General features: G+C 38.0%; 1 protein-coding gene across 1 annotated transcript in view; it reads right to left on the reverse strand.

Moving 5' to 3' along the window:
* LOC107586537 (glutamate receptor ionotropic, NMDA 3B-like) overlaps nt 1-7457 on the reverse strand; it is a 41351-nt gene extending 33894 nt beyond the window's left edge. The window contains exon 1 of the mRNA XM_016273963.1: nt 7005-7457. Coding sequence (XP_016129449.1) covers nt 7005-7457 — 453 coding nt within the window. The remainder of the gene's footprint in view (nt 1-7004) is intronic.
* Nucleotides 7458-14727: the final 7270 nt, after the last annotated feature.

The raw sequence follows: 14727 nt of genomic DNA on the forward strand, positions 1-14727 counted from the left end.
GAGTTATCTTTGTAAGTCTTCTGGACTGAAGTATTCATTAGACTCTCTTAAAGTTCAATGGGCTTTTCAACCCATTTTATGGCAAGAAAAAACAGATATGATTATTCACTCCCAAACATAAAGGCATCTATTTATTAAAATTAGGGCTGTCAATTTAATGTTAATTTGGCAGGATTAATTATGGAAAAAATGTGTTAAAGTTATTAACCCATTTTTAATACCAGACGTGTTTGTCATCTTGTTCTAGATTGAATGCCATTGCTGACAAAAATGATGCAGGACGACGACTTGCTTTGTCATTTAGCCTATATTGGAATACATTTTGCCCCTAAAAATCAAGTTATGAGGGCAAAAGAAATGTCACATTTGGGCAAGAATGCTGGTTTTTTATAATGAATATCTGCACAATTGCAAATCTGATACTGATTTCAGCAGTTTATTAAACAAGGAGTTCATATTCTTACATGTTAGATGTGATATTGTCTGTGTTTGTTTCTATTCTATTCAAATTCTTTTGAATCATTCTATTACTTTCTAAAGCTACTTTTTTGTTATGTCTATTCAATGTTTTTCTCATTTAACACAATAATAACTTTATCTTTTGTGAGGCATTTTCTCAGCTCAAAACATCAATTAGGTTAAAAAAATAAATCATTAATTGTTCGGCAGCCCAGAACAAATTAATATTTTTATGTATTTTATGTATATAAAATAGTATATCTATAACCTTCTTGCAGACCCCTCTTGAAACCCTCTTTGAAAACCCCAATTAAGCACAAAACCAATATCTATATGCATGAGGGCTGCATGATATATCGTTTCAGCATCGATTCGCGATATGCGCATCCGCGATAGTCACATCGCAGGATGTGCGATGTTTAGTATAGGCTACTGATCGTTATATTTATACTGATTGTTTTCTTTGCACACACACAGACACGATGTCTACACCGGACGCGACAGCTGTACAGAGATACCCATTTTAAAAATTTAGCAGCAGAGCTACTGCACGCGATTTTCAGTGCTGGAAATCCATTTATCCATTGTTAAAACTTCAGGGTCGTCGTGAAGAGTGCAGGTCACGGTTGCTTAGCAATGGCAGACGCCACGAAAGCGCAAGCTCCCGAGCGCTTTGCAAAGAAAGAGAAAGCGGTACGACTGGCGTTTTCCCACACGTTTTTAGGCGCGACATGTGAACGGCCCCAAAGTCTGTCTACACTGGACTCGACAAAGCGACCGTTGCCCATCATTTGAACTTTGTGTCAGTACGTCATAAAGAGAACGCGGCATCAGTTTACTGTCGGGATTTGTCGTGCCACGCCGCTTCCAGTGTAGACAGACAGCATCACTGATTATAATGGGTTCATTGTATTTTGTCGAGTCGCACCGCGCCGCTCGCGTCCGGTGTAGACACGGTAAGAGCCACGCAGATGCACGTGAACACTAATTTCTGTTCACTTCTGCGTCTATTTGTGTCTGAAATACTGTGCTCTGCAAATATCCTTGTAAACGCAGTTGCTTACGGCTTAGGTGAAGGGAAACAATAGAGAAAGAAAATGGATGTGTAACAGTATATTGGTTTACAGCAGTTTAATGTTCCTGAGGCTTTCTGTGTTATGAATGTTAATCAAACAACAAAACACAAAGAAAAATCACTTTTGTAGCTTTAACATAGATTTGTTAGATTTAATTTATAGTGAAAACTATGCAGTGCTATTTTACATCTGATTATTCAATTTCTGTACCTGAATACTGTTTGACTTACCTGAAAAATATAAAGCACTGCTTATTTAATTGGTATCTTTGTTCTGTTATATGTATCTATGCTTATAATTTGTTTATTTCCTATGCTGATTTACTCGCCTACAAAATCACCCTAATCACTGACTATTTTCCCCCCCAAATAAACTCATGTGATGATTTTTTTTTTCATATCGCAGAAAAATAAAATATCACAATGTTGGTTTTTTCCAATATCGTGCAGCCCTAATCTATATGCAATGTCATGTCTAATTTGCCAAATTATGGTTTGTTTTTCTTTTTTTTAACAAGAGTAAATACCAGAGAAACAAACCACAAATAACAAAAGGACAAACCTAAGAAGAAAAATAAGACATTATATGCAAGTTACTTTTTCTGGAACATTTTCTGGTTTAAGGAATGTTTTCATCTACAATCTATTCAAAGTAATTGGTGGCTTGATGGATTTCCAGTGGAATAAAATATGATGGCTAGCTAATGAAGAGATGAAGGCTGTGATATTTGTTTGGCATTAAATATAAAATCTAGTTATAACTGTAAAAGCAATAGTTTTACCTGTCAGGGCTTTGCATTATCCTCGTGCAGGGCATCTAAACCCTCATTAAATCATGATGAGTGAGTGATTCATTATTAAGTGTTTCATAATGCCTTTGGTTTTAAAGGTGAAGCTGTAAATAAATACGGGCAGTTGACGTCTGCACCCTTTAGTACTCTGTGTCGTCTATATGGGGGGGGAAATAATGTTATTGGAGATGTCAAGGCAGAGCAGGTCATGTTTTCAGATTCCCTTGAAATGGCAAACGGTAAACTAAAAAAAAAAAGATGAAAGTTAACAAGAATTCTGATAGCCAAGCAATGTGCATTTAGGGGGCTGGACAACCTTGCAAGAAGGTGCAGGGAGGCACAAAAGGTAATTCAGCACAATGTCTGCAATCATCAGCAACACACAGCCAACAGTAAGTGAGTCTGACAGAGCTGAATAAACACTTCCATGCGGCTGTCTCCGCGTATTCCCGGTTAACACTGAGAGTATCTTAGGAGACAAGCTCCATATGTAACGGCAAAAACATTAAAAGCTTGAGGTCGACCCAGCTTCAGGCACATTACATTACTGGGAAAACATTTTTTAGTTATCTGAATGCGGGTGGATTTTAATGAATCTGTAGGTGAAAAGTCTACTGCTGCTTCAGAGAAAAACTGTGTTAATTTCTCCTTTCTCAACTGGCATTGAAAACAATAAAAGCTTTGACGAGTGATATAAATCCTAACTGCTCATAACATAAGTAGAACTAAATGTGCCGCTGCTGTTGGAAGGAATATTCCGGGTTCAATACAAGTTAAACTCAATCACTTGTACTATAATGTTGATTAACAATTAATTAGCTTACAAAATTTACTTTATCCTGTTTAAAAGGTTATTTACAAAGGAAATGAATGGGGCAAATTCAAAAACAGCAAAACTACATTTTAATCTGCACCCTTTTCCATTTTCAGAGCATGATGACGTGCTTCCATAGTTATTAACATTTTAATTTTTAAAAAGTTGTACATGTGTAAAAATGTACATCTATATAACGTTACTTTGTGTTATATTACCTTAGCATTAAATTACAGAAAACTAGTTAACACTGTGTTTCTAATACTACAGCTATACTTGCTCAATTAGTTTTGATGGGTCAGATCATTCTCGGCTTACAGTATATGGGCATTAACCCAAATCCAGACGGTATTAAACCACATACGCGGCTGTGTATTAAATCGTATGAATGTGCTGGGGTGCTGTAATGCTAAGTGCCTGGCAACACTGAGCCATCTCGGCCCCGTGAGCGCAGCTTGCAGCATTCTTCCTCACCTGGCTGATGCACCACGCTCTTCCCGCATTCTTACTGTCACAGACCTCAGCGGCCCATCTGTGCTTATCTCAGCCATGCACATGTGGGAGATTACAGACCATCTCCTCCAGGTATTTCACACTTTATTTACACCCTCTGCCTCCATAATGGAGCGATCCAGGCGGCAGACAATCACAACAGCAATGCTCCGATGATCAGCATTGTTCCGGCTGGGAATAGGTGGTGACTTGCGTGCATGTGTGCATGGCATTGTATCAACAGAAGGAGTGTAGACCACCTCTATGACTAATAAGTGCTAGCTCGCCAGGTGCTTTTAGAAATATTTATTTTGTGCAGTCCACAGAAATGGGTAATGTTGTATGGTTTACTTCAGCTATGCATTTTACACACTGCACTGCGTATGTATGTATGTATGTATATGTATGAATATATATAGTATGAATGCAATCTGGATGTACTACATTCATTATGTGACCTACCAGCGTCAGTTGCATTGCTTGCGTCCATTGGATACACACTTCAGAATCTTGCCGGAAATTGATACTTTTTTGCCTACTGTTTTATGAATACTGTGAATTTGGACATAATACTTTATTCACATATTGTTTTTCACCTACTATGTATTAGGGAGGTATTCAGTTTCAGATGCTGTCACTGTCTTTATGAGATTTTGAATCTTTCAGTCAAGTAATTTGTTCACAACACTGATTCATTCGGTAGTAGAGCTGCTTTACATCTGAAACTTTTTTTTTTTTTATAATTGATTAATTTTATGTTCCTGTTTATTGATATTAAGCTGCTTTAAAAGCAATCTGTATTGTATAAAGCACAATAGGAAACTATTTTCATTATCAGAGTGAAATACACATAGAAACTGACAATATTGTGTCTGAAACATAAGTTATTCAACATTCGCATATTTTTTATTGAAAGTGTTGTACAAAATCAATATCATGCTGTCTGAATATATGAATATTCATCTGATGACTTGGTTCTCGGCCCTGGTTTAGAGATTCAAAATGTACACTGTTAAGAAACCACTGCTTTGTGGTTTTAATTTTCCAAAGGTTACTCTATTCCACGATTACTGCAAGAATTACTGCAATGGCAAAAGGTCATGCCATAACATAATGAGGGGGCATCTACAAGATAACAGTAACTTTTCACAAATTAATCTCTCAATTTAGGTGTACATGAATAAGGCCATTCTCGGTCCACTCTGAATGTTACGAACTGGAGTTTAACTGAAAAAAAATCAACATTTGGATAGTCTCAACAGCCCTCTTGAATTAAGGATTCATTAAGCTTAATAACCTTCCAGTAGTTGTCCACTGGTGAGCTAACAAAGAGGCATAATTGAGAAAGGCCTTTGGATTAGAATGTGATTTCATTCAAAGGGACAAAATGAGTTTTGCATGTGTTAATCTTCCTTTTGTGCTTGGGAATATTTGCTATAGAAGGGAGACAAGTTAATGAGCATTCAAGCGTAGATGAGCGGAAGAATTTTCCTGAACGAAACAGGCCCTGCATATTTGGTCAGCAAACAAAATTATTTAAGACACACTAAGAATATGGTAATCTACCCAGCGTTTGATTGGCTCTGGGGCAAATATAGTCACGCAAATGAAAAAAAATATTATTTCATGGGAACCACTCAGATTGCAAATTCAGAGGAGTGCTCTGTAGAAGACACTAGTGGATGGCTACTTCAGAGCCGAAAGGAGACGTTATTCACCAAGGATAGAGAATATTGCTTTTGAAAGGCATTCAGACAGCATAATATCCGGGGTTGCATCCTAAAATACAAGAACATCCTTCTCCCCATGCTAATCAGGGAAATTTATAGCATTGAATATATCTTTTAATTTGTTAAAGTAATTTGGAAAGTTAACAACTCCACAGTGATGGCATGAGCCAAGCCTTGCTCTGTCAGGAAAAAGATGGGCACTAATGAGTTCACACTTCTTGAGGGTTGTGTCGAAATGAAGCAATCACAAACATTTTGCTAATAATTTTCATTAATCACATAAATGGCCTTGGTTATGTTTTCGCCCTGGCTAAGAATAACACTATATACGAAGTGGCTTTTACAAGCAACCAGGCCATAAATGTACAAGACACAAAAGCCTTTTGACTGACACTTTATAAGATGTAGGATAAATCACGCTGTTATGAAGGAGCATCTTAAAAGATGAGTCTCTCTGCTGACCCGCTGTTCATGGCTCTTTATGCTAAATCAGGGGTGCCTTTGTTCCTTTGTGTCCATATGCTGGCAGAGTTTGACGGGAGGAAAATCTTTTGAGGTTTCCCTGCCAGGAGAAACCGCTGCAACTGGCTGCACTGCTGGAGACAGAAACAACTGGTGCGACTGGCATCCGCTCTGTTTGCTGCTTAGAATACTAACGAGAGTCAGCGCGCCTCAACCCTGAGCCCTAAACAGTGTTAGGATTGTTCCACTGGAATACATCAGGACCTCTGTGTCCGGCCCCTGGACAAAAACACCTGAAATACATGCCACATCTCTAACTCTTACAGACTTGAGCCTCTTTATTTTTCTAGATAGAACAGTGCAATATGGAAGGTTTACAGGATAAAATAATCTGGCTAATAATTTCACATCTGTTTTATAATTTCAAAAAGACAACTGGTATCATCTGGTGTCTATCAGCAGGCTCTTTTGTGTCTTAAACTGCTTTCCACAAACACTGCACAAAATGAGACTGTATAGACCTACATGCCACAATTATCAGAGTGACTAACACATAGGTCAACATGCTGTTTTATGTTTTAGAGTTGTTTGGTGTTGACCTTTGTTTTATGCATATTTCTATATTTGTTTCCAATTCTGTTTGCTGTTTATGTATACCATTTTAAATCAGAATGTTGAGAAGGAAATAGGCATGGGAGGTGGTTTTGGAAGAAGGCCTAATAATTAATTTTGAAATAATCAGTTTGTTTAAATTTTATACATTTGAATGCACAAAACTAGTCCATGTTTTAAATTGGGGACAACACCACTCGATGTACTTGACATTAATTTACACAGTTTAGGGATAAGTTGCAGATTTCTGACAGCTTTAGATGTTTAAGTCTCATTTGGTAACATGATATTAAAGTTTGACACAGAGTGGGGGGAAAAAAAACGTTGAAACAAAACATTTCCCGGTTGTCATGCGCTATTTTATGATGTTGATTATGCCTCAATAACAAGAATGACAGTTGAGGGGAGTATAAACGATGTAGCAAATAATAAAAACAACCAGTATAAGGAAAATGTACATCGAAATCGAAAACAAGACCAACTTACACATGACCGACGCCGGAACAGCTTGACCATAAAATCTAAAGAGCGCTTTGGATAAAAGTAAAGAAAATTTGTTTGCTGCTCACCAGTGTCTTAAGAGGTTCGCCCTGTTCAATGATGCTGATGAAAGGTATTTCCAAAAACGAGGACATGAACTCCACTTGTACGAGCTCCTCGTGGCTCTGAGGGAACGCAAGCACAGCCGAGACTCCCTGAACAACGATATCCTGACACACGCACCTGAACATGGACTCCGGGTCTCCATTGAGCGGTTCTCGGGACAATACTTCCAAGCTCAGGTTGTACGGCAAGAAGTTGTTCCCACTCTGCCGGAGGTGGACCAGGGCGCGGTTGAGGGCGCCCTGTATCCTGGACTGCTGGCGGGTCGGCAGGAGCGCACCCAAGCGCACTGTGTGCCCAATGCGTGCCAGGATGTGACAGGGCTGGGGATGCAGATGACAAGGGTAAATAAACATCTGGAGCGCGACCTGGAGCCCGACGTGAAGGTATGCCAAGAATCTGGAGAGCACTAAATTCATCCTGCTCCTTTCGCAACTGTATTGAGGTTTCGTCACAAGATGGCATCGCTCTATTCTTGTCCAGTTGTTCTTGTCCTTAATGGTTTCACGCGCTCGCGAATAAAGCCACGGTTAAAATGCAAGTAGTGCAACCATTCCGTGTACTCCAAGTGTTGAAGGCGAGAAGGTGCTGTGCGCGCCGTTGAGGGAGGTGCTGTGCCACTGGTGATCTTCTCAGCATCACCGAGCTTCGAGGGAGGACAGTTGTGACCACGCCACGTTTGCTAGAAGATCAGATTAGGAAGAATTAAGCTTTCCCAAGTGTCACTTACAAAACATTATTAAATGTCTTCAAATCTTCACTTCATTAAATAGGCTAGTAAAAGCATTTTTAAAAACTCAGTAATTTTTGCTTGATAAAAAGTTTTACACATAATTAAATGAACAGCATTTTTGGGGAGAAATGTCATTAAAACAGGGTTTCTGCAGGATTTTTAAGCGCAAATTTAAGACTTTTTAAGACCTTTTTTAAGACCTGCACAAATAAAATTAATAACATATGAGACAGGGCAATGTCTATAGTGCCATATTAAACTGTAAAATGACTGTAAAAACCATAATTTACAGTTCATATACAAGATTATATTTTTCATATCATATATTATAAAATGATAAACTTTACATTTCAGCCTTTAAAGTCGAAAGTATTCATCATTATATTAATTTAAACAATTACTATAAATACATTATTATATAAATTAAATAACAAATTATAGGTTTGCAATATTGACAGAAAATATCTCGATATTTTCTGGGATTTTATCGATAACGATAATTAGACGATATTTTGCTGAGTGGGTTACTGTGCTGATATCTTAAGGACTACCGTGGACAGCTGACATTTAGGCTGTTACTAAACAAATTAAATCAGTATCAACAAAATGAATCTTTGCAGAAATTGCATATGAAGTGGCATTTAGATGTAGGCTATTTACACGTTAATGCAGCTTAGAGGGACATTGAATGCTTTAACCTGCAGTTACAAATGCATAAATAATGTTTTGATATTTTAAACATGAAATGTTGAATACTGATATTTGTTAATAATTAAAAAAATTAAAAGATACATTAAATGTAAAATTAAAACAATTAAAACCGCCAGTTGGCAGCAGCAAGCCACTGTTAATAAGTGAGTCATTGCGGCTGAACCGAATCATTTAAAAGGTTGATTCATTCGGGAACGAAACACACAGCCTGTTCGGAATTATTTTTGTTGGCAAAAGCAGGCATGGTGTCTAAAACGTAAATCTCTTGATATTAACTTATTGTTTATTGAACTGTTGTATAAAATCAATATCACATTTGTAACATGCTGATTTTTTAAATTCAAAACGGTACTCTTCGTGTGATATTGATTAACTATATGAAATGATATAAATATATACATTTTCTGCCCCCTTATCTTGAATTATGTGATAATTCTTATTAATAGACTGAATCATGCACTGAAAGAATGCACTCTAAATGCCTACACGCACTAAGTGTAGTCGCTTATGCAGATGCGTGCACTCCGTAGGCGTGTTTTGTTTGGTGTTTGCAATATTCTCGATAATGTAATGAGTTCAGTATTTGCGCTAAACCTGCGCAGATTTGGCTTGCATGGACAATTTCTTGGGGAAGTTCATGCAAGCCAAATCTGCGCAGGTTTAGCGCAAATCACACCGTTATACTGTACATTTGTTTATAGTTTGAATATTAAATGAGTTTAGCTCCAACCCTGATAAAACTCACCTTCCTTGTAGCCTTCCAGTAATCCTAATTAAGTTAGCTGGTAGAGGTGTGTTTGATCAGGGTTTAAGCTAAACTGCAGGACAGTGGTCCTCCAGTACCAAGTTTGCCCATCCCTGCTTCAACTCACAAAGGGGCTTTATAAAAGATCAACACATCATCACAGTCCCCTGGGGACTTTGTATCTGTAGCATGGCAAAACAGGCTTACAGAAATAAAACACAGTAAAAATGTGTTTGTGTTGTGTTAAATTTCAGTAATTTTGGCAAAGTTGACAAGCTCTCTGATGAGAAACACCACGAGGGGATTCAGGCTGATGCTTTTTCTTTGCACCCTCTTTCCAGAATTGCACCTGATCTGTGACTCTGAATGGCATTTTGTGCCACCAGGGTTGATTCTCGGAATGAACCTGCAAGCTCAAGAAAAAAAAATATTTCAAACAAGTGTTTACAGAATTTGCCCCAACTGCCAGACTTTGTGCTGTATGTGCTTTGAGATTACTAAAAACACTATATACTATCTGAACGCACCTACAAGGAAGGTGCATAATTAGTTGATAATCCATCACAAATCATTAAAGCTCCATTCCTTATAATGCATTCTTGTAGATCAAACAGTAGAGCAAAGTCAAGTCACCATTATTAATATAGCGCTTTTTACAATGCAGGTTGTGTCAAAGCAGCTTTACAGTATTAAACAGGGAAATAGTGTGTCGAAATAATGTGCCGTTCCGCTCTGGACAGACGAAACCAGCAGTTTAATTCTAGGCTGCAACAAAGCCAGATTGTTCAGAGGACTCATCTGGAACCTGTGGTCTTGTCCCGATGGCCGTCTAGAAGACAAGGTCTAAACAGGGATCTGTCTCCGGGGCTCATCTAGTTGTTCTGGGTAGGGTTGCACCAGCCATTCGAAAGTTCTTACTTAAATTAGAATGTTAAGTCCACACTAGAGGCTTAGTAACTACTAGCTAGTTTGTAACTAAAGCTATACATTATTTGGTTGCACCAGTTGTTCGTAAGGCAGGACGTAGGCAAGTAGTTCGTAAGCTCTCCGTAAAGTAATGCGTAGTCGCATATGTCGTTTACCCTAAATTATCCAATAGAACTTGTTTAAATGCTATGAATTTTAATTTATCCTTCATTCTAACTTCTTTTGCCTCACGTATACTAACTGTAAAAACAAGTTTCCATTAAAAATTATACATTTATAACATTAGTCTACATGTAAGCTATTTTTATTTGTAAATAACATTCAGAAACTGTAATTGAAAAAGGACCAATAAATACTGGGGGGGAAAAAACCCATGCCATTTATTTATTATTTCATCTGACATGCGCAACACGGACCGAAGCGCAGAGGCACGCTGTAGATGGGATGTTGAAGACATGCTAAAAAAACAAAAAAAAACAAAGTACGTTTATTCACATATCGTTCTCTTAATATGTATGCGAGTGTAAATGTCAGCAGCATCATATATGCATAAAGGATTGCAGGTTATCAGGTAAAAGAGCATATATTGATGCAGTTCACTCAATCTGCTATTTTATTCCAACCATTACTCCTGACCAGACGCTTCCATAAATAATTTAATTAATACGTCGAGTTACACTTCAACAGTGTAATGGTGAAACAATTTAGTAGTGTGTCCCAAACAGTGTTAGGTAGATTGTTCCAGAGTTTGGGTGCCAAACAGAAAAGGATCTGCCGCCCGCAGTTGATTTTGATATTCTAGGTATTATCAAATGGCCAGAGTTTTGAGATCGCAGCGGGCATGAAGGACTATAATGCAATATGAGCTCACTCAAATACTGAGGTGCTAAACCAATCAGGGCTTTGGAAGTAATTAGCAAGATTTTAAAATGTATACGATGTTTAATAGGGAGCCAGTGCAGTGATGACAGAACCGGGCTAGTATGGTCATACTTCCTGGTTCTAGTAAGAACTATAGCTGCTGCATTTTGAACCAACTGGAGTTTGTTTATCAAGCGTGCAGAACAACCACCCAATATAGCATTACAATAATCTAACCTTGAGGTCATGAACGCATGAATTAACTTTTCTGCTTTTATCATTGAGAGCATAGGGTTGATTCCCAGGGAATGGATAACCATAAAAAAAACACCTATTATGCCCCTTTTTACAATGTAATATAAGTCTCAGGTATCCCAAGAATGTGTCTGAAGTTTCAGCTCAAAATACCCCATCATCATTTTGAAAATGCTTATTTTGAGTGGAAGCAGAACCACGCTGTATTAGAGCATGTCTCTTTAAATGCAAATGAGCTGCTGCTCCCCGCCCTATTTTCCAGAATAGAGAAGTGCCTTTACAGCTCCTAACTGCTAAAAAAAAAACCCCTCTGTTTGGTTTTGATTATCATGTCTATTGTGCTGAAATCACACATTTTAAAGCCACATTGGTTTAAACTTCTGATAGACTGTTTTCGGAGCGCAAACATCCATAGAACACGAATAGAAAGTGGCTCCACATGGCATGCAAGTACTAAAGTTCTTTCACACACGAGGTTATGTTAAAAACACGCATAAGTTACAAAAAGTCGGTTATGGCCAAAAAAGAAAAGGTTTTCCAGAATAGAGAAGTGCCTTTACAGCTCCTAACTGCTAAAAAAAAAACCCCTCTGTTTGGTTTTGATTATCATGTCTATCGTGCTGAAATCACACATTTTAAAGCCCCATTGGTTTAAACTTCTGATAGACTGTTTTCGGAGCGCAAACATCCATAGAACACGAATAGAAAGTGGCTCCACATGGCATGCAAGTACTAAAGTTCTTTCACACACGAGGTTATGTTAAAAACACGCATAAGTTACAAAAAGTCGGTTATGTTTGTGAAGGTAAACATCTTGGAAAGAAATAGTTTATATTAGATCTGTGTATTAAGTGACATCAGCATAATATACAGTACAGTACCAATACTGCTGTCTATGCTATTAATATGACCCAAAGAATAAAATAAAAGCAGAGACTCACTTACTGCTCTGGACTGAATAACGTCTATAGCCTTAATAAGACATTTATTACTTGAATGCTGCTTTTAAATGCAGGGCGGATTGTGTGCGGCTCACTCAGGACGGTGTCTTGATTAGATTAGGCAGTGTCAATCAACAATCGTGGGTGGGGCTGGTAAATTGTGATGTCACTTTATGGATTCTGTGATCGGCTTGCTCTGAGATACTTGTATATGGAGATTACAAAAAAAAGGAGCAGGTAGATTTTTATCATTATAGGGTGGTTGTGTACACACTGTCAACACACATTTATGTGAATTTTGCATAATAGGTGCCCTTTAACTCAATAAAATGTGTACCTAATGCAGCACGTTGCGTTGGATTAAAGCACCATGACAAATGCATGAATGTAAATATAATATAAAATCAAATGTATTTTGGGTTACCCAATTTCAATAAAATTAACAGCTGGCCATATGATGATTATGCCCCTCATAGTCAGCATCCGTGTTTTTGCTTTGAGAAATCTCCTGTAACAGTCACAACAGCCTGTTAGTGTTATTATACTTTATGGTCAGAAAAAAAAAAAATACCGTATATTAATCAAGAAAAATAAACCATATCTATGCTTGACAAGCTTGATTCTTCACAATTCCTTATGACAATAAATACTTTACAAGTTCTAACTAGTGAGACTCTGAGTAATTAAAAACAGAAACTTTTTCATACTCCACGCAGATCATAAACCGTTGAAATCGGTTGAGAAATGCGAACTTTACTCCACTTTTTGTCTGGAAAAATCGGGAGTAAGTGCAGAGGTGTTGTGTGCACTGTGTGAACATGATGCTACTGTAGTTTAAAAACAAACAAGCAAGCCCTGCCCAGATTTAAAAACGAACTCAAAAGTAACGTAACGCATTACTTTCCATAAAAAGTAATTAGTTAGTTACTTTTCCCCAAATGAATTCCCCAAATGTGGGAATCTTGACTGCATAATTTATGGTAGTGTGGGACTGCGTTCGCGCTCTCCCCTGAAATTTTTTAGGGGGAAGTCGTGGCCTAATGGTTAGAGAATCGGACTTGTAACCCAAAGATTGCGTGTTCGAGTCTCATACTGGCAGGGATTGTAGGTGGGAGGAGTGAATGTACAGCGCTCTCTCCCATCTTCAATACCATGACTGAGGTGCCCTTGAGCAAGGCACCGAACTCCCAACTGCTCCCCGGGCGCCGCAGCAAAAAATGGCTGCCTACTGCTCCGTGTGTGTTCACTGCTGTGTGTGTGCACTTTGGATGGGATAAATGCAGAGCACTAATTCCTAGTATGGGGTCATGTCACTTTTTTTCACTTTTAAAAGTAACTTTCCCCAACACTGGTTAGCACCACTATGATGGCAATCACAAGAAAAGACTCCAATGCACCTCCGTTGCAGATGACATGACCAATAGACTACAACCTGAAAATAAAATACAAAAGATGTACATAACAGCGGTTTCTTAACTTATTTTTCTTTACTATTTTGACATTAGCTCGCTGTTATATAACGTCTGACATAACCTGCGATAAAAAGGCAGTGAATAATTATTATGCTTCCCTGATTAATTTACTTTGGATAGCTGACGTTATTACCAACTTACCAGCTGATGTCACGATGGCTCCAAAATACACCCCCGACGTTGCAGATGATAAGATCCACAAACTTGAACATAAAAAACTGAGGAACAAAAACCGGATACAGTGTAGCTCTTCTGATTATCTAAAATTCTCTGATCTTTGAAGAATGCCCGCCGTTGCGTCTACAGATGCACAAATCACTTTTGCTCCATATTTTACACAGATATGTGGTGCAAAAGGGAGAGTGCGTGAAACTTGTCATTTGCAATTGAAAAACAGCATTTGAGACTCGTAGCAGCAGATTCACACCGTTGTCGTTATACACTTGTATTTGTGCTAGAAAAAACATTCAAGAAAAAAATATATATGTAAGAAAACATTCTACAAGTGTGCAAATCTCTTTGCAAGAATTCACATACTGATTTGCGGATGTCCAAAATTAGTCCGTGACCACATTTTTGATGCAGGTGTGTGAATGTGTTTTGCACCATATTCACTGCAGCAATTGTAGCAAAACATGTGAGTGTCCGAGTTTCTTGATTTGTGATTCGTAGAATAGGATTTGTGCACCTGCAATAAAGGATTCGAGAAGGTTTGCAACTTTTGTCTGTGACTTCAAATTTACTGATACACATGTGTGGCTATTCTCTACAACTACAAATTCTGCTGTCACAGACACTCAGTTGTTTTGCACCAAAAATACCTTCATAAATTTCCTGCATCCAGATGTCAGTATAAAGTCAAAATCCACTTCTATCGGGACAGATATGAGCCAGCTAAATGCAAAGGTAAAGCAAAAACTCAGCTTTAAGTTGAGATAGGTGCAAAATCCTCTAAGCTCCAGTGGCTGCCAAGCCAAATATATATATATATATATATATATATATATACAGTGGGTACGGAAAGTATTCAGACCCCCTTAAATG

The sequence above is a fragment of the Sinocyclocheilus grahami genome, unplaced genomic scaffold, assembly GCF_001515645.1.
Source record: "Sinocyclocheilus grahami isolate Dianchi unplaced genomic scaffold, SAMN03320097.WGS_v1.1 scaffold5.1, whole genome shotgun sequence".
Taxonomy (NCBI): Eukaryota; Metazoa; Chordata; class Actinopteri; order Cypriniformes; family Cyprinidae; genus Sinocyclocheilus; species Sinocyclocheilus grahami.